At 38.4% G+C, this 16,585-nt stretch overlaps 1 protein-coding gene across 4 annotated transcripts in view; it reads left to right on the top strand.

Moving 5' to 3' along the window:
• Positions 1–16,585, top strand: part of CEP162 (centrosomal protein 162) — a 49,301-nt gene that overhangs the window by 27,703 nt on the left and 5,013 nt on the right. For 3 of the 4 annotated variants that reach the window (XM_075747620.1, XM_075747619.1, XM_075747621.1), the window contains exons 17-27: positions 303–440; positions 1,318–1,430; positions 2,196–2,301; positions 3,866–3,992; positions 4,923–5,086; positions 6,380–6,484; positions 7,570–7,794; positions 8,941–9,611; positions 10,476–10,617; positions 12,994–13,092; positions 16,063–16,197. In XM_075747620.1, the coding sequence (XP_075603735.1) occupies positions 303–440; positions 1,318–1,430; positions 2,196–2,301; positions 3,866–3,992; positions 4,923–5,086; positions 6,380–6,484; positions 7,570–7,794; positions 8,941–9,611; positions 10,476–10,617; positions 12,994–13,092; positions 16,063–16,197 (2,025 nt within the window). The remainder of the gene's footprint in view (positions 1–302; positions 441–1,317; positions 1,431–2,195; positions 2,302–3,865; positions 3,993–4,922; positions 5,087–6,379; positions 6,485–7,569; positions 7,795–8,940; positions 9,612–10,475; positions 10,618–12,993; positions 13,093–16,062; positions 16,198–16,585) is intronic. The other variant, XM_075747622.1, reaches the window with a different exon arrangement.

Here is a 16,585-nt window from a genome sequence, read left to right as displayed (position 1 = left end):
CAATGTTATGTTTTGTTTATATGGCACATTCCCAGGGTTATTCCACTCTACCCTCCTCTCTAGATACATAAGAACAGAAGAGGGAGGGTAAAACTTTCTTAACTTTTCCCAAACTTTTTATACTTTGTGCCTGTTTTGTAAGGCTTCTGTAAAACTCCAATAATAAGATCGGCTCACTGGTCTGCTTTCATGTGTTAATGAAAAGACTGACCTATTTATATTATAGAAGTGTAGTCCTGTAGAGAATTCCATATTGCTAACAAAATTTTCTTACTAATTGTGTGTCTTTTTCGTTCTGAAAGTTAAGAAGTATGGAAGAGCTGACTCAAGAAAAGAGATGGACCCATCATACAGCAACAGTTCCTGTCACTGAAGAAAAACTGGCAGAAATACAAAAAGAAATTAAAGATCAAGAGATCATTATTCAAGGTTATCAACAGGTATACCACACAGAATATTGATCTGTGTTCTAGCCAGATTCAGAAACAAAATTGTTTAATGGTTGCTATTTTTCTGTTGAAAACAGTTATCTTGCTATCTAAAAAGTAGATGAAATCTAGGTGTGCAGGGCAAACATGTATTGCACGTTTAAAAAGTATTTCACAAATGTCTAGTTTGGGCTAAGCTTTTCCACAATTCCATGTAACTGTTCTGAATTGTAAAAAATACGCTGACTTGTCAGTTGAGAACTGGGAAAATACTTTATGGCCAATAAAGAACCACAAACTTTTTGCCTGTAGTAGAAAACTAGTATTTTTAAGCAGTGTTAGAAATCTGGACGGATTTATTTTTAAGATGTTTTTCACAGGATCTGATTTCAAGGAAACCTTATTAGTGTGCCTGATTTTTATTACTTAGTCAAGTGTAGAAATAGATAAGGCAAGGTTCATAATCCTTTTGCATACGGGCAGCTGTAAAATTAAATAGATTAGTTTAACCAGCTTCCAGCTGGTGCTCAGCAGCATTTCTTGGTACAGGCAGAATGTCTTGCCAGTATGGCTCTGAGCATCCTGAATGGGTGATGGTTTGTGTCCAGAGGGTTGGAGCATGGGCAGGCCGAGCTCTGATCTATCGGCACCCATCCATGTACGTGCTTTTACAATATCGTTGGGAAAGCTTTGCAGAGGAACTGGCCCAGGTTCTACAGAGTGAGCAGACACTTGGACAAGATTGTAGAGGTCACTGTATAGTACTTTAGCATAAAGATAATCAAAGTAGATATCCACTGTTTCAGTAGGCAAACTATGCAAGTCATAGACAATTGTTTTTGAACTGGATAAAATGGTAATTTATGAACACTCTTTAACTTTGTCTTAGGAAAATGAGAAGTTATACAAGCAAATGAAGGAGCTACAAATCCAAAACAAAAAAAATGAGGAACAAATGTTTAAGGAGAATCAGTGTTTAGTGTCTGAATTAATAGCCCTAAGGTAGGCTCATTTAAACATCTGACCTAAAATCTCTGGAGTTTTCAGCTGTGTTTATTATTTTATTTATGAAGAATCGCTGCAGAGTCTGTGAGGTGCATGCTTTCCAGTGTTTCTTGGGTTTGTGGGTTTGTTTTTTCTTTTGAGAATTGATTTATGTTGATTATAGGCACTTAGTCTTCTTGCTGATGTTACAGACCTGTGGGAAGACTAGAGTCTTCCATTTGGGGAATATTTCAATGCTAAAATTCAAATATTCATTTCAGAACAATACTACGCTTGTTCTGGTATTATGGCTCTACTCACGTATCAAAATGTCTCGATATTGTTGTAAGATGCACAGTAGATCAGGGGCCACAAGAGATCCTGGTAGTGGAGGAACCTTTAGATTCACTGCACTGTAGGTCCTGTAAGATTTGTATCCTGTGCTAGTGATGACAAAAAAACCTAGCAATTGCGCATACTCCTAATTTACAAATCTTTGCTTGGAAGAGGCCCATAGATGAGCTCCACTGATGCAGAGTAGGTTTTGTTTCCCTCCCTTGTGTAGTCCCAACAAACAAGTTTGTGCGAGGTGAGAAGATTTCACCTTGCAGGTGAAATTTTTTGATATAAAGATGTACTGCATAGTTGCTTCTTTCTTTGTTTTGAGTCTTCATGGATTGACTTTGTGGTACCATTTTGGGGTTGTGTGTTTGTTTTTTAGTATGCCACTGTTAGTATGCCAAGTTACCACCTTGCATAACTGTTTCTGCTGTTGCCGTTTAGAGAAAAGATAGCGAAGACTAATATCCAGTCACAAATTGTGCAGGATTCTGAACCAGCCAGAAATCAGAGTTTCACAGAATTGATTTCAGAGCTTCGAGCAGCACAGGTAGGTATATATCAAGCCTGGTTTTCATGCGTTCTTACAAAAACCTCATAACTGTCCATATTGTATATTAATAATGTAAATTAAATAGTAGAGCATGCTACCCTTCCACAGTGTTAATTATTTGCCACACTTGTATATCACAAATGTCTTATCAAATGAACTTCTCAGAAGTAATCCCCTAAGACATAGATTCACTGAAAGAAATGCAGGGTTGCCATGTTTACTGGCAATTCTGAAATATCTTGAGAGCTTGGAGAAAGTAGTGATACCTCTATAGCTTTCCAGCATAAGACAAATCCAGAAGAGCGTTTATCTCTGCTCAGTACCAAGTTAATTCTAGGAAAGAACATCAGAGTGAAAACAATCTTTTGTTACTCACTCATATAACTTTTTTTGTAGTCCTACAGATGCTTGTGTTTTTGAGGGATGGATGTTTAGTAAACTTCATGTTAAAATTAAAGGTTTTCAGGAACTTCTGTTGCTCTGATTACTGCAAGTGGGAGGAACTGTTTTGGTACATACTTTCTCTGATAGTTAGACCATAAATTACAAGCTGCTGCTTCTGGTTTTGGTTGCTTTTTTTGAAACAAACAAACAACAATTGTTTAGGTAGGTGATAAGAGGATCTGGATCCAGTGAGCTTCAGGACCAGCAGAGGCCATCTTGGTCTGATAGAACTGACTTCGAGCTCTTAAGACTCCAGGGTTTCCATTGGTTCCAGCCTCATAGGTGCTGCTGCTACTTTTCCATGTCCTTAGATCCAGCCTATGAGACTGAATACAAGATCCAAAGGTGGAGAGAGACACACAGACAACGCTAACATGGTCAGGCACACAGGTAACGCAGAGAGCAGTGCCTTTGCTCGCACCACAGAAATACAAACAATACTGTCGGAAGCACAAGGAGTACGTATGGCCTGATCCTGTTCAGCAGATCAGGATCGGAGTTCACTAGTGGTAACACACATACATGCACATGCTGGCCCTTGCTGGCCTTAGACACTCAGTGCATTTACCCGCTGGCCCCAAAATCTCAGTCCCCCAGTTGCTGCTTCCTGTACCTGTGGAACCCCAGGACCAGGGGCCTCCGTCTCCAGAGTGGCACTGGCACTGAGACCTTTCATCCTTCTTAGTCGTGAGGTTTACTAGTGAGCACACATAAACAATCAGAACATAGAGTGCATGCAGGAAATGGTGAGAAATGGAATGTAGTAAGATGAACTGTTGGACAATATATTTGTCCATTTAAGCTACAGTCTTAACTCTTAGAATAAGTAAAGCCATTTTCTTTACTGACCCTCTCAAAAGGCAGGTGTTTTCTACTTCTAAGAGTTATGTAAGACTTATTTAAAAAAATAGGGGTTTTTTATGTTTAGCTTAAGTTTTCCCATGGTCTGCTATAGCAAGGCCTGAGAATAATACCAAAACTAGAAAACCTCATTGCTGCTGTGATCTGACACAACCGTTGTAATTTAATCATTGTATGGTGAAAAAGCACGTTCAAGTTTTTTGTATGACAAGTTGTGTTTAATTTTTCTTGTCTTACTGTTTTCTCTAAAACTCAGAAGGAAGAAACTAAATTACAAGAAGAGATAAGACGTCTCAAACAAGATAAGCAAGCTCTTGAGGTAGACTTGGGACAAGCAAAGAAGGAGAGAGATGTAGCAAAAGTCCAGATTGCATCCACGTCAAGTAAAGCACCTTCATTTTGTTGAATAATTTTGCCTACTCTGTGCTTCACTAAATAAATATGGAACTAAAACTTGTTTCTTATTTAAGATTTTACATAGTCAAATGCATCTAGACCATTTCCAAATATTGTCTAAACTTCCAATAAAAGCAGACAGTGAAGGACACGGTACCCTTGGCACTCTACTAGAAAGCCTTTCCTTGTATCCAGCCATACTCTTTGTTGTTGCCTATTAAGTCTGATTTCTTGCCCATCTTCCACTGGGCATGCAAAACAGACGATTCCATTTATATGACAATTCTATTCATACGAAAAGATTGACTATGTTGCATCTTAGTCTCCTATTTAGATCTTGCCCATTATTCACCTGTAACTTATGCTCTGTGACTTTTTTCCAACATTCTTATCAGAATTCTTTCCAGTTTGACTTTAGCTTTCTTAATGAGAGAGGGCCAGAAATCGGACTCTCTTACTTGCAATATCAGGCATCACAAATGCTAAGAGCTGTAATATTTACCTCCATGTCTCTTCTCAAAATGCTTGATCCCTAAATGGGAGGAATACGGTCAATACATATCTAAGAATATATATTCTGTATTGTCATCCATGTTGTTACTGCAAATTTGTTTGCTAGAGCGTGATCAAGAATAGATCCTCCCTGGGATTCTGTTTTAAATGTGTTCCATGGTAAACTTTGTGTACTACTATGTATGAGAGAAAAAAGGTGGGGTGTTTGGGTTTTTTTGGTTTTTTTTTCAAATACTGTTGCATTTAAAATCCTAATTAGGGTCTGGTTTTAAAACTTTGCTGCGGTGACAGGCTTGTCAAAAGAGTAAATGTATGAAATGTGCTGAAAAGGTTAGTGTTGACTAATTACTTATTCAACACATAATTACTAATAAAAAAATACTAAGGATGTTTTATTCTTGTAGGTGAAAATTCCTATGAATTTAAAGTTATGGAAGAATCATACAAACAGGAAATTACTCATTTAAAAAGAAGGCTTCAGTGGTATGCAGAAAATCAAGATCTTCTGGATAAAGATGCAGCCCGTCTTAAAGATGCAAGAGAAGAAATTGAGAAACTAAAACTGGAGGTGATAATATCTAGCTTTATCTAAGAAGTTGGAACTTAAAATTATTTCTTGTCTGGTGATGAGTATAATGTAATTCTGTCCTTCATAACGATCACATTTTTTTCAAGAAAAAAAACATGTAAACTCTTTATAAGCTTTAAATCAAATGTGGAGTCTTTATATGCAAAATTGGTATCACTGCATGCGCAGTGAGAGTTGGGAGTGCAGAATTCTTAAAACCTGATTTTGCTTCTATTGGACATCTTGATGATGCTTCTGGAAACAAAAATAATGTGTTTTCTTAAAGCCTGCAAATTTCTTGACTAAGGAAGGGAAGTACATTGTTACATTAACAACTCGAAACATCCCTCTTGTCATTCTCTTTTCCCTCTTTTTACTCCATGGTAGCATAGGCAACACTTTTTTTTCTTAAGTACCAGTTCTAAATTCTTTCATAGGAGAATTCTCTGTTTGCTGTAGTAGGGAGGAAAAAGCCAAAACATTTGAAATATAAAGCAAGCAAAAGTAATACATGAATCTTGAATAGCTCTGAGATTTGCATTGCCTGCTTGTCAGTATATTTGACTCAGGATTCACAGAAATAAAGAATTTTACCAGTGATAAAATATAATTGATCTTGGAATTTTTTCATAGTGTTTTATTAGAGAGGTGACAGATGAAAGGAGGTGCTTCTGAAGGAGCTCCCTTAAACAGCACCATATCAAATGGTGATCAACGTATCATTGCGGTGAAAGATTTGCATTTTCTCCAGGAGGGACTGGTGTAAAACTTTGAGTCTTTGTGGCCAGCCTTTATGGGAGTGCAGGAACTTTAGCCATTCAGTTCTTAACCCTGATCCTGGGAGCTAGCATCTATTTAGGCACAACATAACGTTGCTTTTTGGCTGTTTCTATATCTCATAGCCTTGCAAATCACAAACTATTTTCTTAATTCACCCTGAATTCATGTAATGTACTGTAGTACTTTATATTATAGCTTATTAACCAAGCCTGCATACTGGAAGTATGGGAGGAAGAAGCAGATTTACTGGTCTGAAGACAAGAATGTCCCAGAATTGAAGTTCTCTTCTAGATTTCCATAGCTTGTTTCAACTCCTTTGATCTTAAGTAGCTTCAAGAAGCTGTAACTTAGTTTAAGAACCTGAAGAATCAGTTAGTATAGAAATTACTGTTACCAGGCTTTAAGTTGCAGAATACTTCCAGTGTAATGTGTGTGTTTGAGGTGCTTGCTTTTGTACTACAGGACAATGTCTCTGAACATGTATTTCACTTTATTTTCTCATAAATTGGATAGGTCGAGAAGCTCAGAGCTGAAGCTGGAGATCAGAGTGTGCAACAGAAGAAACGTTTGCGAGACAGAGCAGCGGATGCTAAAAGAATTCAGGATCTTGAGCGACAAGTATACAATAATAGAACTGTGTTTCGTTTAACCTTTATTTCAGATAAGGTCTCTTAGAACACTTACCAGCCCTTTCATAAGGATAAAGCATTGAATGAAGCCCTGTGATAGAATAACTTGTGGTATGGAACACTCAACACAAAAAGCTGCAGTTATTTATGTACAAAGGGCAATTCTGCTACTATGTTCTAATAAGCTACAGACACCCCTTTTAAAATCCTTTTAACATTAACATACTGTTTAGAGTTTCTTGGAAAGGGACAAGAGGGCAAAAGCACACCAAGCTTGCTGTTTGTCTTCTAAGACTCCTTTTGCCCATATTCAGTAACCCCTTAACATTGTGGCCAATTTCAGCCAAGCTGATTCAGGAGTAGGGGTTTAAATTTTATTGGATTCCTACAAGATTCATGAAAACTGGGGGACTAGAGACCTTAAAATCCATGTTTCTACTAAGGAAAAGTCTACTTTTCTACTGAGGAAGTGGACCTTTCTGAATCTTAGGAGATGGCAGCTGCATTTGGTAGGGATGTGGGACAAATGGGAAAGAGCCTCTGCTGTATTCTAATGTGAAGAATATCTTATGCATAGATAAAAGAAGAGCTTGTAATAAGCCTTGCATGCAAGGTGTTAGTTTTATTTTATTGCAGACTCTAAAATAAAAAGCATATAATCTGTTATTGGGAGAAGAATTTCAATACTGTTATAAAATATCTCTGTAACAGTTGGAAGAGTAGAATGTGAATGTAATTCCAGAAGAAAGCAAATACTTCAACAGCGTTAAGAGCCATATACAACTTAAGTGGAAAGTAAATAAAAGGTCCATTTGACATACAACAATCTGAAGACCAGAGCAATGTTTTGTTTAAGATGATTTCTCAGTCAGTCAGTAAGAGATGATGAGTCTTGCTTTTCTGTAAACAATAACATAAATGTAAAAAATTATCAACATATGCATCTCTAGTTTTCATTCTTCACCCAGCTTAAGCGAGTGGATGACATTTGTTAACTTTCTGTCACTTACTTCAGTTCACTTTTCAACAGAATTTTACTCGTTTTGACTTCTAACTTAATTTTCTTTTTGATAGATCAGAGAAATGGAAGGAATTCTAAAAAGAAGGTACCCAAATTCTTTGCCTGCTTTGATTTATGCTGCTGCTGCTGCTGAGAAAACTAATGATCTTTCAGCTAAAACAAGCACAGTTGATTTTTTGGAGAGAAGAATAAAAAAGTTAGAAATGGAACTTGAAGGTAAAGATGATGAAGCTAAAAACAGTCTCCGTGCCATGGAACAACAATTTCAGAAAATAAAGGTAAAAGTTGGAGGCTTGTTGGGTAGTCTACTCTGCAATTAAGAGTCACAAGGTTACTGGCGTGTAACACATAGTAGTGGTGAAAACTGAAGGCAAAGACCACATGCAAGGGAAAAAATATTCAAAGAATTTATAACCAGAATTTCAGTAGCTTCAGCACCTAAGATAAAAAGAGCATTGAAAGTGGTAGAGTAGTATTGAAACCGAGAGGACAAGTTCTTGAGGCATAATAATTTAATTCTTACAATTAGGATAAGTGGATTTCATCCTGTGGGTCAGAGGAGCTGCTTACCTAATTCCTTCCAGTACCAAAGGCTGTGGTTCCAAGTGGCCGCTGACTGGGCGTTTCTGCAGAGAACGACTGGGAACACTAAATGTTCTGTCCAAAACTTACATGATAGCGAGTCTTAAGACTTGTGTTAGGAAGTGTGGAAGTCTGACATCTTACTTCAAGGAAAAGGTGAACAGGAAAGGAAAGCAGTGGCTGCTTGTTCCTCGTTTTCTCCAGATGAATAATTCATCCTGCTTTCCTTGGAGGTTATCTAAGGTATTAAGATGGGTTAGGTTCTCCTCAGCTCATTAGGAAGAAAGATTCTGTGTGTCTCTGAATTCATACTTCTATATTTAATAAATAAATAAAATAATCTATCCTGTTTAAAATTTAAGATTTTTTTTTAAAGTACAATTTTGAGGCATGTGACAGTAATGTTTGCAAACTGACACAGGGCAATTACATAATGGCAGATTTAAAAAAAAAAAAAGACTTCTTGCTGTATTAAAATAAGATGTTACTCTGCCTGTCAGAGTTGGTAACATCCAAAGAGAACTCAATTATGTAAAAATGAAATAGTTTCTTGTCAGTTTAATTTTCTTTCCCATACCTACTGCATTCATTGTGAGTAGAGGATTACTTTGTAGTGAATGTTTTGAGTAATTCTGTTTTACAGCAGACTTAAGTTTCCTTCACATTTTTTTTTCACTCTGAACTGATTGAGTAGCATTGTTAGTAATACTCATGTGTATCCTGTCTTGTGAAATCTTGCTTCAGATGTGCACTAACTTTAAAGAAAAATAGGAAGAGCTAATAATAAAAGTACACTGAAGGAACCTGCTTTTTCTTCCCCTCCTCCCACTCCCCTCCCGTAGATACAGTATGAGCAAAGACTTGTAGAGCTTGAGCAGCTACTTGCCTACAAATTTATGAGTGAATCACCAAAACTGAACGGTGATAAAGCCAGTTTTACAGAACTTGAACAGCAGCTTCAGAATCTAAAGAAGACCCATCAGATCACTGTTAAAAACCTCCAGACAGAAATTGAAAACCTTAAAAGCCAAAATTCCCAATTAAAACTCAGAAGTAAAAAGAATAATAAAGACTTAGAGTCCACAGACTCTCAAATGAAACAAGGTAACACAAAAGATAGACTGTTAAAACTAAATGAAGAACTGGTCACCAAAAATAGAGAAATACAAGACCTTACAAAAACTGTAGAGAAACTTCAAAAAGAAAGGATGGTGATGTTGTCTGATAATAATTTGAGAAATAAAACTGATAATAAGGAAAACTCTACAGAGATCTTGAAAAAGAATACCTCAGCAACAGATAAAAGGAACGCCAGCAACAGTGAACTCTTTCCAAGCGTTTTGAACGCTGACAAAATATACCAGCCACATACCTTTTCGGATTCTAATCTCTCGGAAGTTCTGCAAGAAAACGCACAGCTGAAAGAGGAGCTTGAAAGATTGTCTCTAGAAATGAACCAGCAGAGGGTGAAGTCTCAAGCAACACTGGCTTATTCTGAAAATAACATACGAAGGTAAATGCTCATGTTTTAAAGAAACATGTTTCTTTAAAAACCTTGTTAAAGTGTTGACTGGTACAGGATTGAAGCGACACATTAACACCTCAGCCATATGTGAAGCTACTTATACTTGGCCAGTGTTCTCTGTAAATTTCACTTTTACTGTTTGTTTTTTGGTTTGGGGTTTTAGTTGTGGGGGCGTGTTGTTTGGTTTTTTTAGAGCAGTGCACTCTCATGATTCTTTCTATAGGCAAACCTATATTAATCCTTTTTATTAATACTACAATTCATCATGGTTATGAGTAAAAAGATCTCAGTATAAATTGCTGCATCTTTGATGCCTTGTATTTGTGTTGTATAGCATTAATATTTGGTACGCATACTTTCCTTCAAACTGGGGTATGCTTTCAGTGGGATTTACTTGACCAACTGTAGAAACTTTACACTTCACCTGGTCTCCCTTAGATCACTTCATAGTCAAAGTAGAGGAAATTGGCATATTTAGATTGCAACACATTCTGTTCTGAAGTAGATATCTGAAGTAGGACAGCTGAATTATGATTTAAAAGCACCTATTTTCTATCTGTTTTTTAATAAGAGGAGCAAAAAAACAGATGACTGGCTGAGTTTTCTGTATTATAGCTGCCTCTAGTTAAATGAGGCACACATCCAGCATTGTGGGTTTTCACACCTGGTCATCCCTCCAGAGCAGTAGAAGTAGTGGTGGTGCTATCTTGTGAGGTTTTGTTATGAAATTTTAGACATGCCGCCTTTGATGTTTTTGATATTTTATATATTCAAGTGAGAAACTTTGCCGCATTTTTGAAGAACTGTCTGTAGCTGCTTTACTACATCTTCTTTTCCTCTCACTCTGTTCAGGATACAGGAAGACACAGCAGAATACATCGCATCTCTGAAAGCTTCCCATCAGAGGGAAGTGGAGAAGATTCTTTGCCAGCATGCAAAGGAGCATTCTACTTCTAAAGTAGCTGAACTAAACAGCAGAATTTCAACACAAGAGGTAAGATACAGTAGATAACATTCATTACATATAGATGTCTGTTGAAGTTATTTCTTTCTAGATTACTATAAACTTTATCTTTCTTTGAAGTAGGGTCTGTTGTTTTAAAAATGGGCCTGTGCCACTGTATTTGCAGAATCATAGAATGGCTGAGGTTGGAAGGGACCTCTGGAGCTCATCGTGTGTCCCCCTGCTCAGGCAGGGTCATCTAGAGCCAGTTGCTCGGGACCATTCTAGATTGCTTTTGAATATCTCCATGGAGGGAGATTCCCAACCTCTCTGGGCTTACAGACCACTCCAGATGTGGCCTCACTAGAGCTGAGTAGAGGGGAAGGACCACCTTCCTCAACCAGCTGGCAACGTTCATACTAATGCAGCCCAGGATACTGTTAGCTTTTTGTTCAGCTTGGTGTCCGCAGCAGAACCCCCAGGTCCTTTTGTGCCAAGCTCCTTTCCGGCTGGGCAGCCCCCAGCCTGTCCTGGTGCCTGGGGTTGTTCCTCCCAGAGGCAGGACTTTGCACTTCCCTGTGTTGAAGTTCCTGAGGTCCCATTTCTCCAGCCTGTTGGGGTACCTCTGGATAACAGTACAACCCACTGGTGTATCATCTGCTCCTCCCAGTTTTATACAATCAGCAAACTTGCTGAGGGTACATTCTGCCCCATCATCCAGATCATTAATGAAGATGTTGAACAGGATTGGACCCAGAATTGACAATTCTACACACCACACCCCCCAAGTTACTGGCCTCCAACTAGACTTCGTTACACTTATCGCCACCCTCTGCCACAGCCATTTAAGTCAGTTTGCAATCCACCTTGCTGCTTGTCCAACCTGTACTTCATCAGCTCCTCTGTGAGGATCTTAGAGGAGACAGTGGTGAAAGCCTTACTACTGAAATCCAGGTAAGCAATATCCACTGCTCTCCCTTCATCTGCCAAGCTGATCATTTCATCATAGAGGGTTATCATGTTGGTCAAGCTTCCCCTTTGTGAATCTATGCTTACTACTTCTGACCAGTTTCTTGTCCTTCATGTGCCTGCCAGGTTGCCAGGATTAGTTTCTCCATCACTTTTCCAGGGATGGAGGTGAGGCTGACTAGCCTTTAGTTCCCTGCATCCTCCTTCTTGCCCTTTTTGAAGGCAGGAGTGACATTTGCCTTCAGCACACATGGTTGCATCCCATCAGGGCCATGGACTTATGTACGTCCAGTTTGCATAAGTATTCCCTGATGAGATCCTCTTCCACCAAGGGTGTATCTTCCTCGTTCTAGACCTGCCTCCTCATCTCTGGGGCCTTGGATTCCTGAAGGCCAGTCTTGCTAGTAAAGACTGAGGTGAAGAAGGCATTCTTCTCAGCATTTTCCATGTCCTGGGTTACTAGGGCCCCTGCCCATTCATCAGCAAGCCCACATTTTCTCTAGTCTTCTGTTTGCCACTTTAAGGTACTTCTTGTTGTCTTTGCCAGTCTTGCCCGTTTCAGTTCCAGCTGGGCTTGGACTTTACTAACCACATCTCTGTATGCTCAGACAGTGTCTCTGTGTTCTTCCCAGGTTACCTGTCCTTGTTCCCACTGTCTGTAGGCTTCCTTTTCACGTTTGAGTTTTTGACAGGAGTTCTTTGTTCATCCATGCAGGCCTCCTGGCGTTTTTGTCTGACTTTCTGCTTGTTGGGATGGCCTGCTCTTGAGCTTGGAGGAGGTGATCCTTGAATGTCAACCAGCTTTCTTGGGCCCCTCTTCCTCCCCAGGACCCCATCCCATCTTTCAAGCAGATCTCTGAAGAGGCCAAAGTCTGCTCTCCTGAAGTCCAGGGTCGTGATTGTGCTTTTTGGCCTGCTCCCTCTTCTCAGGATCCTGAACTCCATGGTCACTGCAGCCAAGGTTGCCTTTGACATTCGCATCTCTAACAAACCCTTCCTTGTTTGTCAGTTTAAGGCCCAGCAGAGCACCTCTCCTCACTGGCTCCTCTATCACTTGGGTCGGGAAGTTGTCAACAGTGCTCTCCAGGAACCGTGCTGTGTTGTTCCCGCAGCAAATATCAGGGTCTGTGATTATATTTGTGCATTAAAATTTTGGTAGAAAGAGCTGCGGCATTCAGATTATCTCAGAACTTTATAACTGAGGAAAGTAATTTGAAGATTGAGACTTGTTTTCATATACTTTGCATGTTACACGTGTTATTGAACAACCCTCTACATGGATTGTTAAACAGCAGATATGCACACGTGTTCGAGGTAGTATTGTTGATAAATGCATCACTTATCCCTGCAGTACTACAATGCTGATTATGTTTTTGGCCTATTTTTTCTGTACAGGTTTTCACATGTCATGGTAATGTGTTCATATGTTAATGATGAATATTTTTAATCTTTTTCTAGATATTAATAAGACATCTCCAAGAACAAATCAGTGAACAACAGAGACATCAGGAAGCCCTTCTAGTTTCACAGATGCGAGAGAAACTCCTACAAAAAGAGGTATATTTAAATTTCGATTGGGGGTAGCTTATTCTAGTAAGAGTTTTCACTTTCATCCTTGTAAAGCCTCAAATCATGTATAGTAAAATGTATAGTAAAATAAATCTTAGAAACAGGTTCTTTCTCAATTGCTTCTGCAGCAGTTATGTCTGAGAATGCAATGTTTTTCTAATCTGAACAAGAGAACAACACAGCACAGAAGGTGGAACTTTGACATGCTTTGATTTTTAATTTTTTTAACTATTTTTAATGTTAGAAATGTCTGACACCTGTATGAAAATTGATCAGCAGGTTAATCCAAGCAGTCATAGCCTCTTCTTTGAGAGTTGTGATGGGTAGTAAATAGACTGCAGGACTTGTTCTTTATTAAGAGGATATTTTATTATTGTTTTCAATTTCTTTGTTCAGATAAAGCCTTCCTTTTTTCATCCTTCATTGCCGTAAAACTGACTTAGGCAATTACATTCTTGGTTTTCTCCTTTGATATCTATGAAACTTGAGGTCTTTTAAGAAGAGGTTAGTTGTAACAGTTCTGAAATTCACTGGGTTTTGAGAGGGGTATTCTAGGGTTTTCCTAATCTACTTGTATTAATAGCATATAATCTATAAATTACACTTGTTCATGTTTTCATTTTTGGGTTAATATTGTGTAGAATTGGTGTCTATCATTTAGCTCGTGCTTTTTTGAACCACTGGCAGTGCTTTTGTCCTTCTTGAAGTGCTGCTAATCTTTTTTTTTTCTTTTTCTTTTTTTCTTTTCTTTAATCATCTCCTGTTCAGGGGGAGGCTATAGCCTCTCTTAGCATTGTGCCTATGCTTCATTCACCTTCCTGTTGATCTCCATTGCTAATTTTCACTTCATTTTGATAATACAGTAACCTGCAGGAGTTATTAAAAAGAATTCTCCTATTCTGTAAGGGACTGAGAACTCCAGACATTTAATCATGTTTGCTGCCCTTATTTAGAAGAAATGAGAAAAGTATCAGTGTGTGTTTAGTACATACTTAATATAATTAATCTTGATCTTACTAAACTCATTCAGTATTTATCCTATCCATGCAAAATTCCACCTCTGCTCTGAGGTATTTATAGAAAAAGCGAGGGTTTGTAGGGAGAGATAAAAGATCTCCTGTTAAACCAGCTCTGTATTTGCAGAATAAAGGCTGAGACTTTTGGTTCGTATTACAAATCTAATGGTAGATGTCACCTTTCCTTACAAAGCTTGTTTCACTCAACAAATCTCAGTGTACATATAATACTTCCTCCTGGGAAAATAGGGCGAGAGTACGAGGAGACAAATGTTATTCAACATTTTTGTTTCTTCTCTGCCTGTTTGCTTTATTATTAATGATAGTGATGGTGAAGAGAATGATCATCTTGTGTGGTACAGGCTGAGTTCGAGGTGCTGGTATTTAAGAAAATGTAATGGAATGCCTTTGTTACAAAAATCATTGCAAGACTATATAGAGGGCAATATCAAAGTAAAGCCTTGCTTTTACCCTCTAGCATGATTGCTGCGCTGCTTATTAAATACATTTTAAGTATTAAATGGTTCAATAAGTTGAGCTGAAAAATGAAGGCAACAAACCTGCAAATGGAATTAGTCATGATAGGGAAAACCACTACCATTTGTAAGAGGCTTGAGAGTCCTCTGTCTAAAATGGTGATACCTCAAAAAAGGCAACCTTTTTTTCTGAGGATCACTGGAACGTTATTCTTTGATTACTAATCTCAGAAATGCTGTTCATGGGTGTTTTTCATTAACTATACTTCTCTTGTATAGCAGCTTCTGCGTAGGACAGCATTGTATTTAACATAGTTCTGTTGCTGGCAAAATAGATGGAGCCCATTTTCTCCTGGGGCTTTTTTCCCTTCATGACATCATTCCTGCGTGATTTTTTTCTTGTATTGAATTATGTACTTGAGATGACGCATCAGCCCTTCCCTTCAGTGAGGCAACTTAGCAGATGAGCAGCAGGCACTCATTTTCACAGATCTTCCGAAACAAAGACATCTGCTCCTCTGCCAAACGTGGCTGAAATTGGTCCACAGCTTCAAAGCTGCTGGAGTAATGGACAGGCAAAAATGTAATAACATAGGCCTTGTTATTTTAGAAAAAATGGAAATAATAGTAAGGCATCTTGGAGTCGCTTCTCAGTAAGAGGGACAACATCTCTTAGGAAGTACACAATGCTTCCGGCTACTTGAATTCAGCAGCAGAGAGCCGAGGATGGCCGAGTGCTTGAAGAGGGTCAGCAGTTTTCAGATTTATTGGGTAAGGGTTCTAATAAAGGATAAAGACTTCAAAGCTTTTACTTCAGTTTACTTCTACACATGAAGAAAGTGACAGAAAAAGGCTCAGGATGGTCAATGAAGAAATACCAAGTTACTGAAAATAGGCAAAGAATGAGAAGAAACCAGTAGAGCTTTATGAGAAAACTTACCTGAATTTCTGGAGGATGAGGATATCAGTTGTAAGTCTTTGGTAGAGTTCATTTTACCTGGCAGTTATTAGAGCAAAGGGGGTTTGTAATCATGTCTGTTAGCAGCATGTCTCTTCTTAATTTATTCCTTAGAAATACACTGGTACATTTTATATCTGATCTTTATCCAGGGTGTTAGAAGGGATTGTGTTAGAACATCTAATCATAATATTTTCTATTAATTTTTAGTACGCTTAGAAGCATAAAAATTTTCTGCGAATTATCACTTCATAACATACTACAAACAGGATTGGATTTAACAAAAAGGCCTGTATTTTCATATCCTCTCGCTACTTCTTACAAATGAAAGAACCTAATCTAAGCCCCCGTTTAAGCTTTTGAATAAAGGGGATTACTCTTTTAGGTCTTCCTTTCTGCAGCTTTTGAATGGAATGATTTAACAACGCAAATACGCTTTGAAAGGAATCTGTTTCACACACTACTTAACACAATGACAACAATTTTCATCAATTCCCTCAAACTGTAGGTGACAAAATTGTTGGAAGAACTGAGAGAGGCTAAGGAGAGCCAGAGTCCTGAAATGAAACATTTCTTGTGCCTGGAAAAGAAAATCAAGCATATAGAGACCAGACACGCAGTAAGAGAGCAAGAAATCCAAAAGGTACACCAGAGCCTGTCTGCATTTACTTCTCAAGAGCAATTTATCAGTTTAACTGTTATTTTATGGTATTTGCCTGGGCTTGTTTAGCCCACACGGGAGGGGGGCAAGTACTTTTGGATACAACCATGGGTTTGTCTTTGGTGCCTGCTGATGCAAGGGAGTGCACTGCAGTGCTAGTCAACGCTGCCTTGCTGTCGGAATTAGGATTACTTGTGCATGACTCACCTATCGGGTGCGTAACTTCCTCGCAACTTCTGCAGAGGGTTGGACCCCGTGACCTCCAGAAGTCCCCTCTATCATTCGGTTATTTTGTATTTCAATTACATTATGTAAGCTAGCTATTGAAAAATTGGCAAGAGTTTGTAATGCAGAGTTTGAGCTATGATAT

This window comes from Balearica regulorum, chromosome 3 (genome assembly GCF_011004875.1).
Source record: "Balearica regulorum gibbericeps isolate bBalReg1 chromosome 3, bBalReg1.pri, whole genome shotgun sequence".
NCBI lineage: Eukaryota > Metazoa > Chordata > Aves > Gruiformes > Gruidae > Balearica > Balearica regulorum.
The sequence above is the reverse complement of the archived record's forward strand: the minus strand, read 5'-3'. Positions and strand labels throughout refer to the sequence as shown.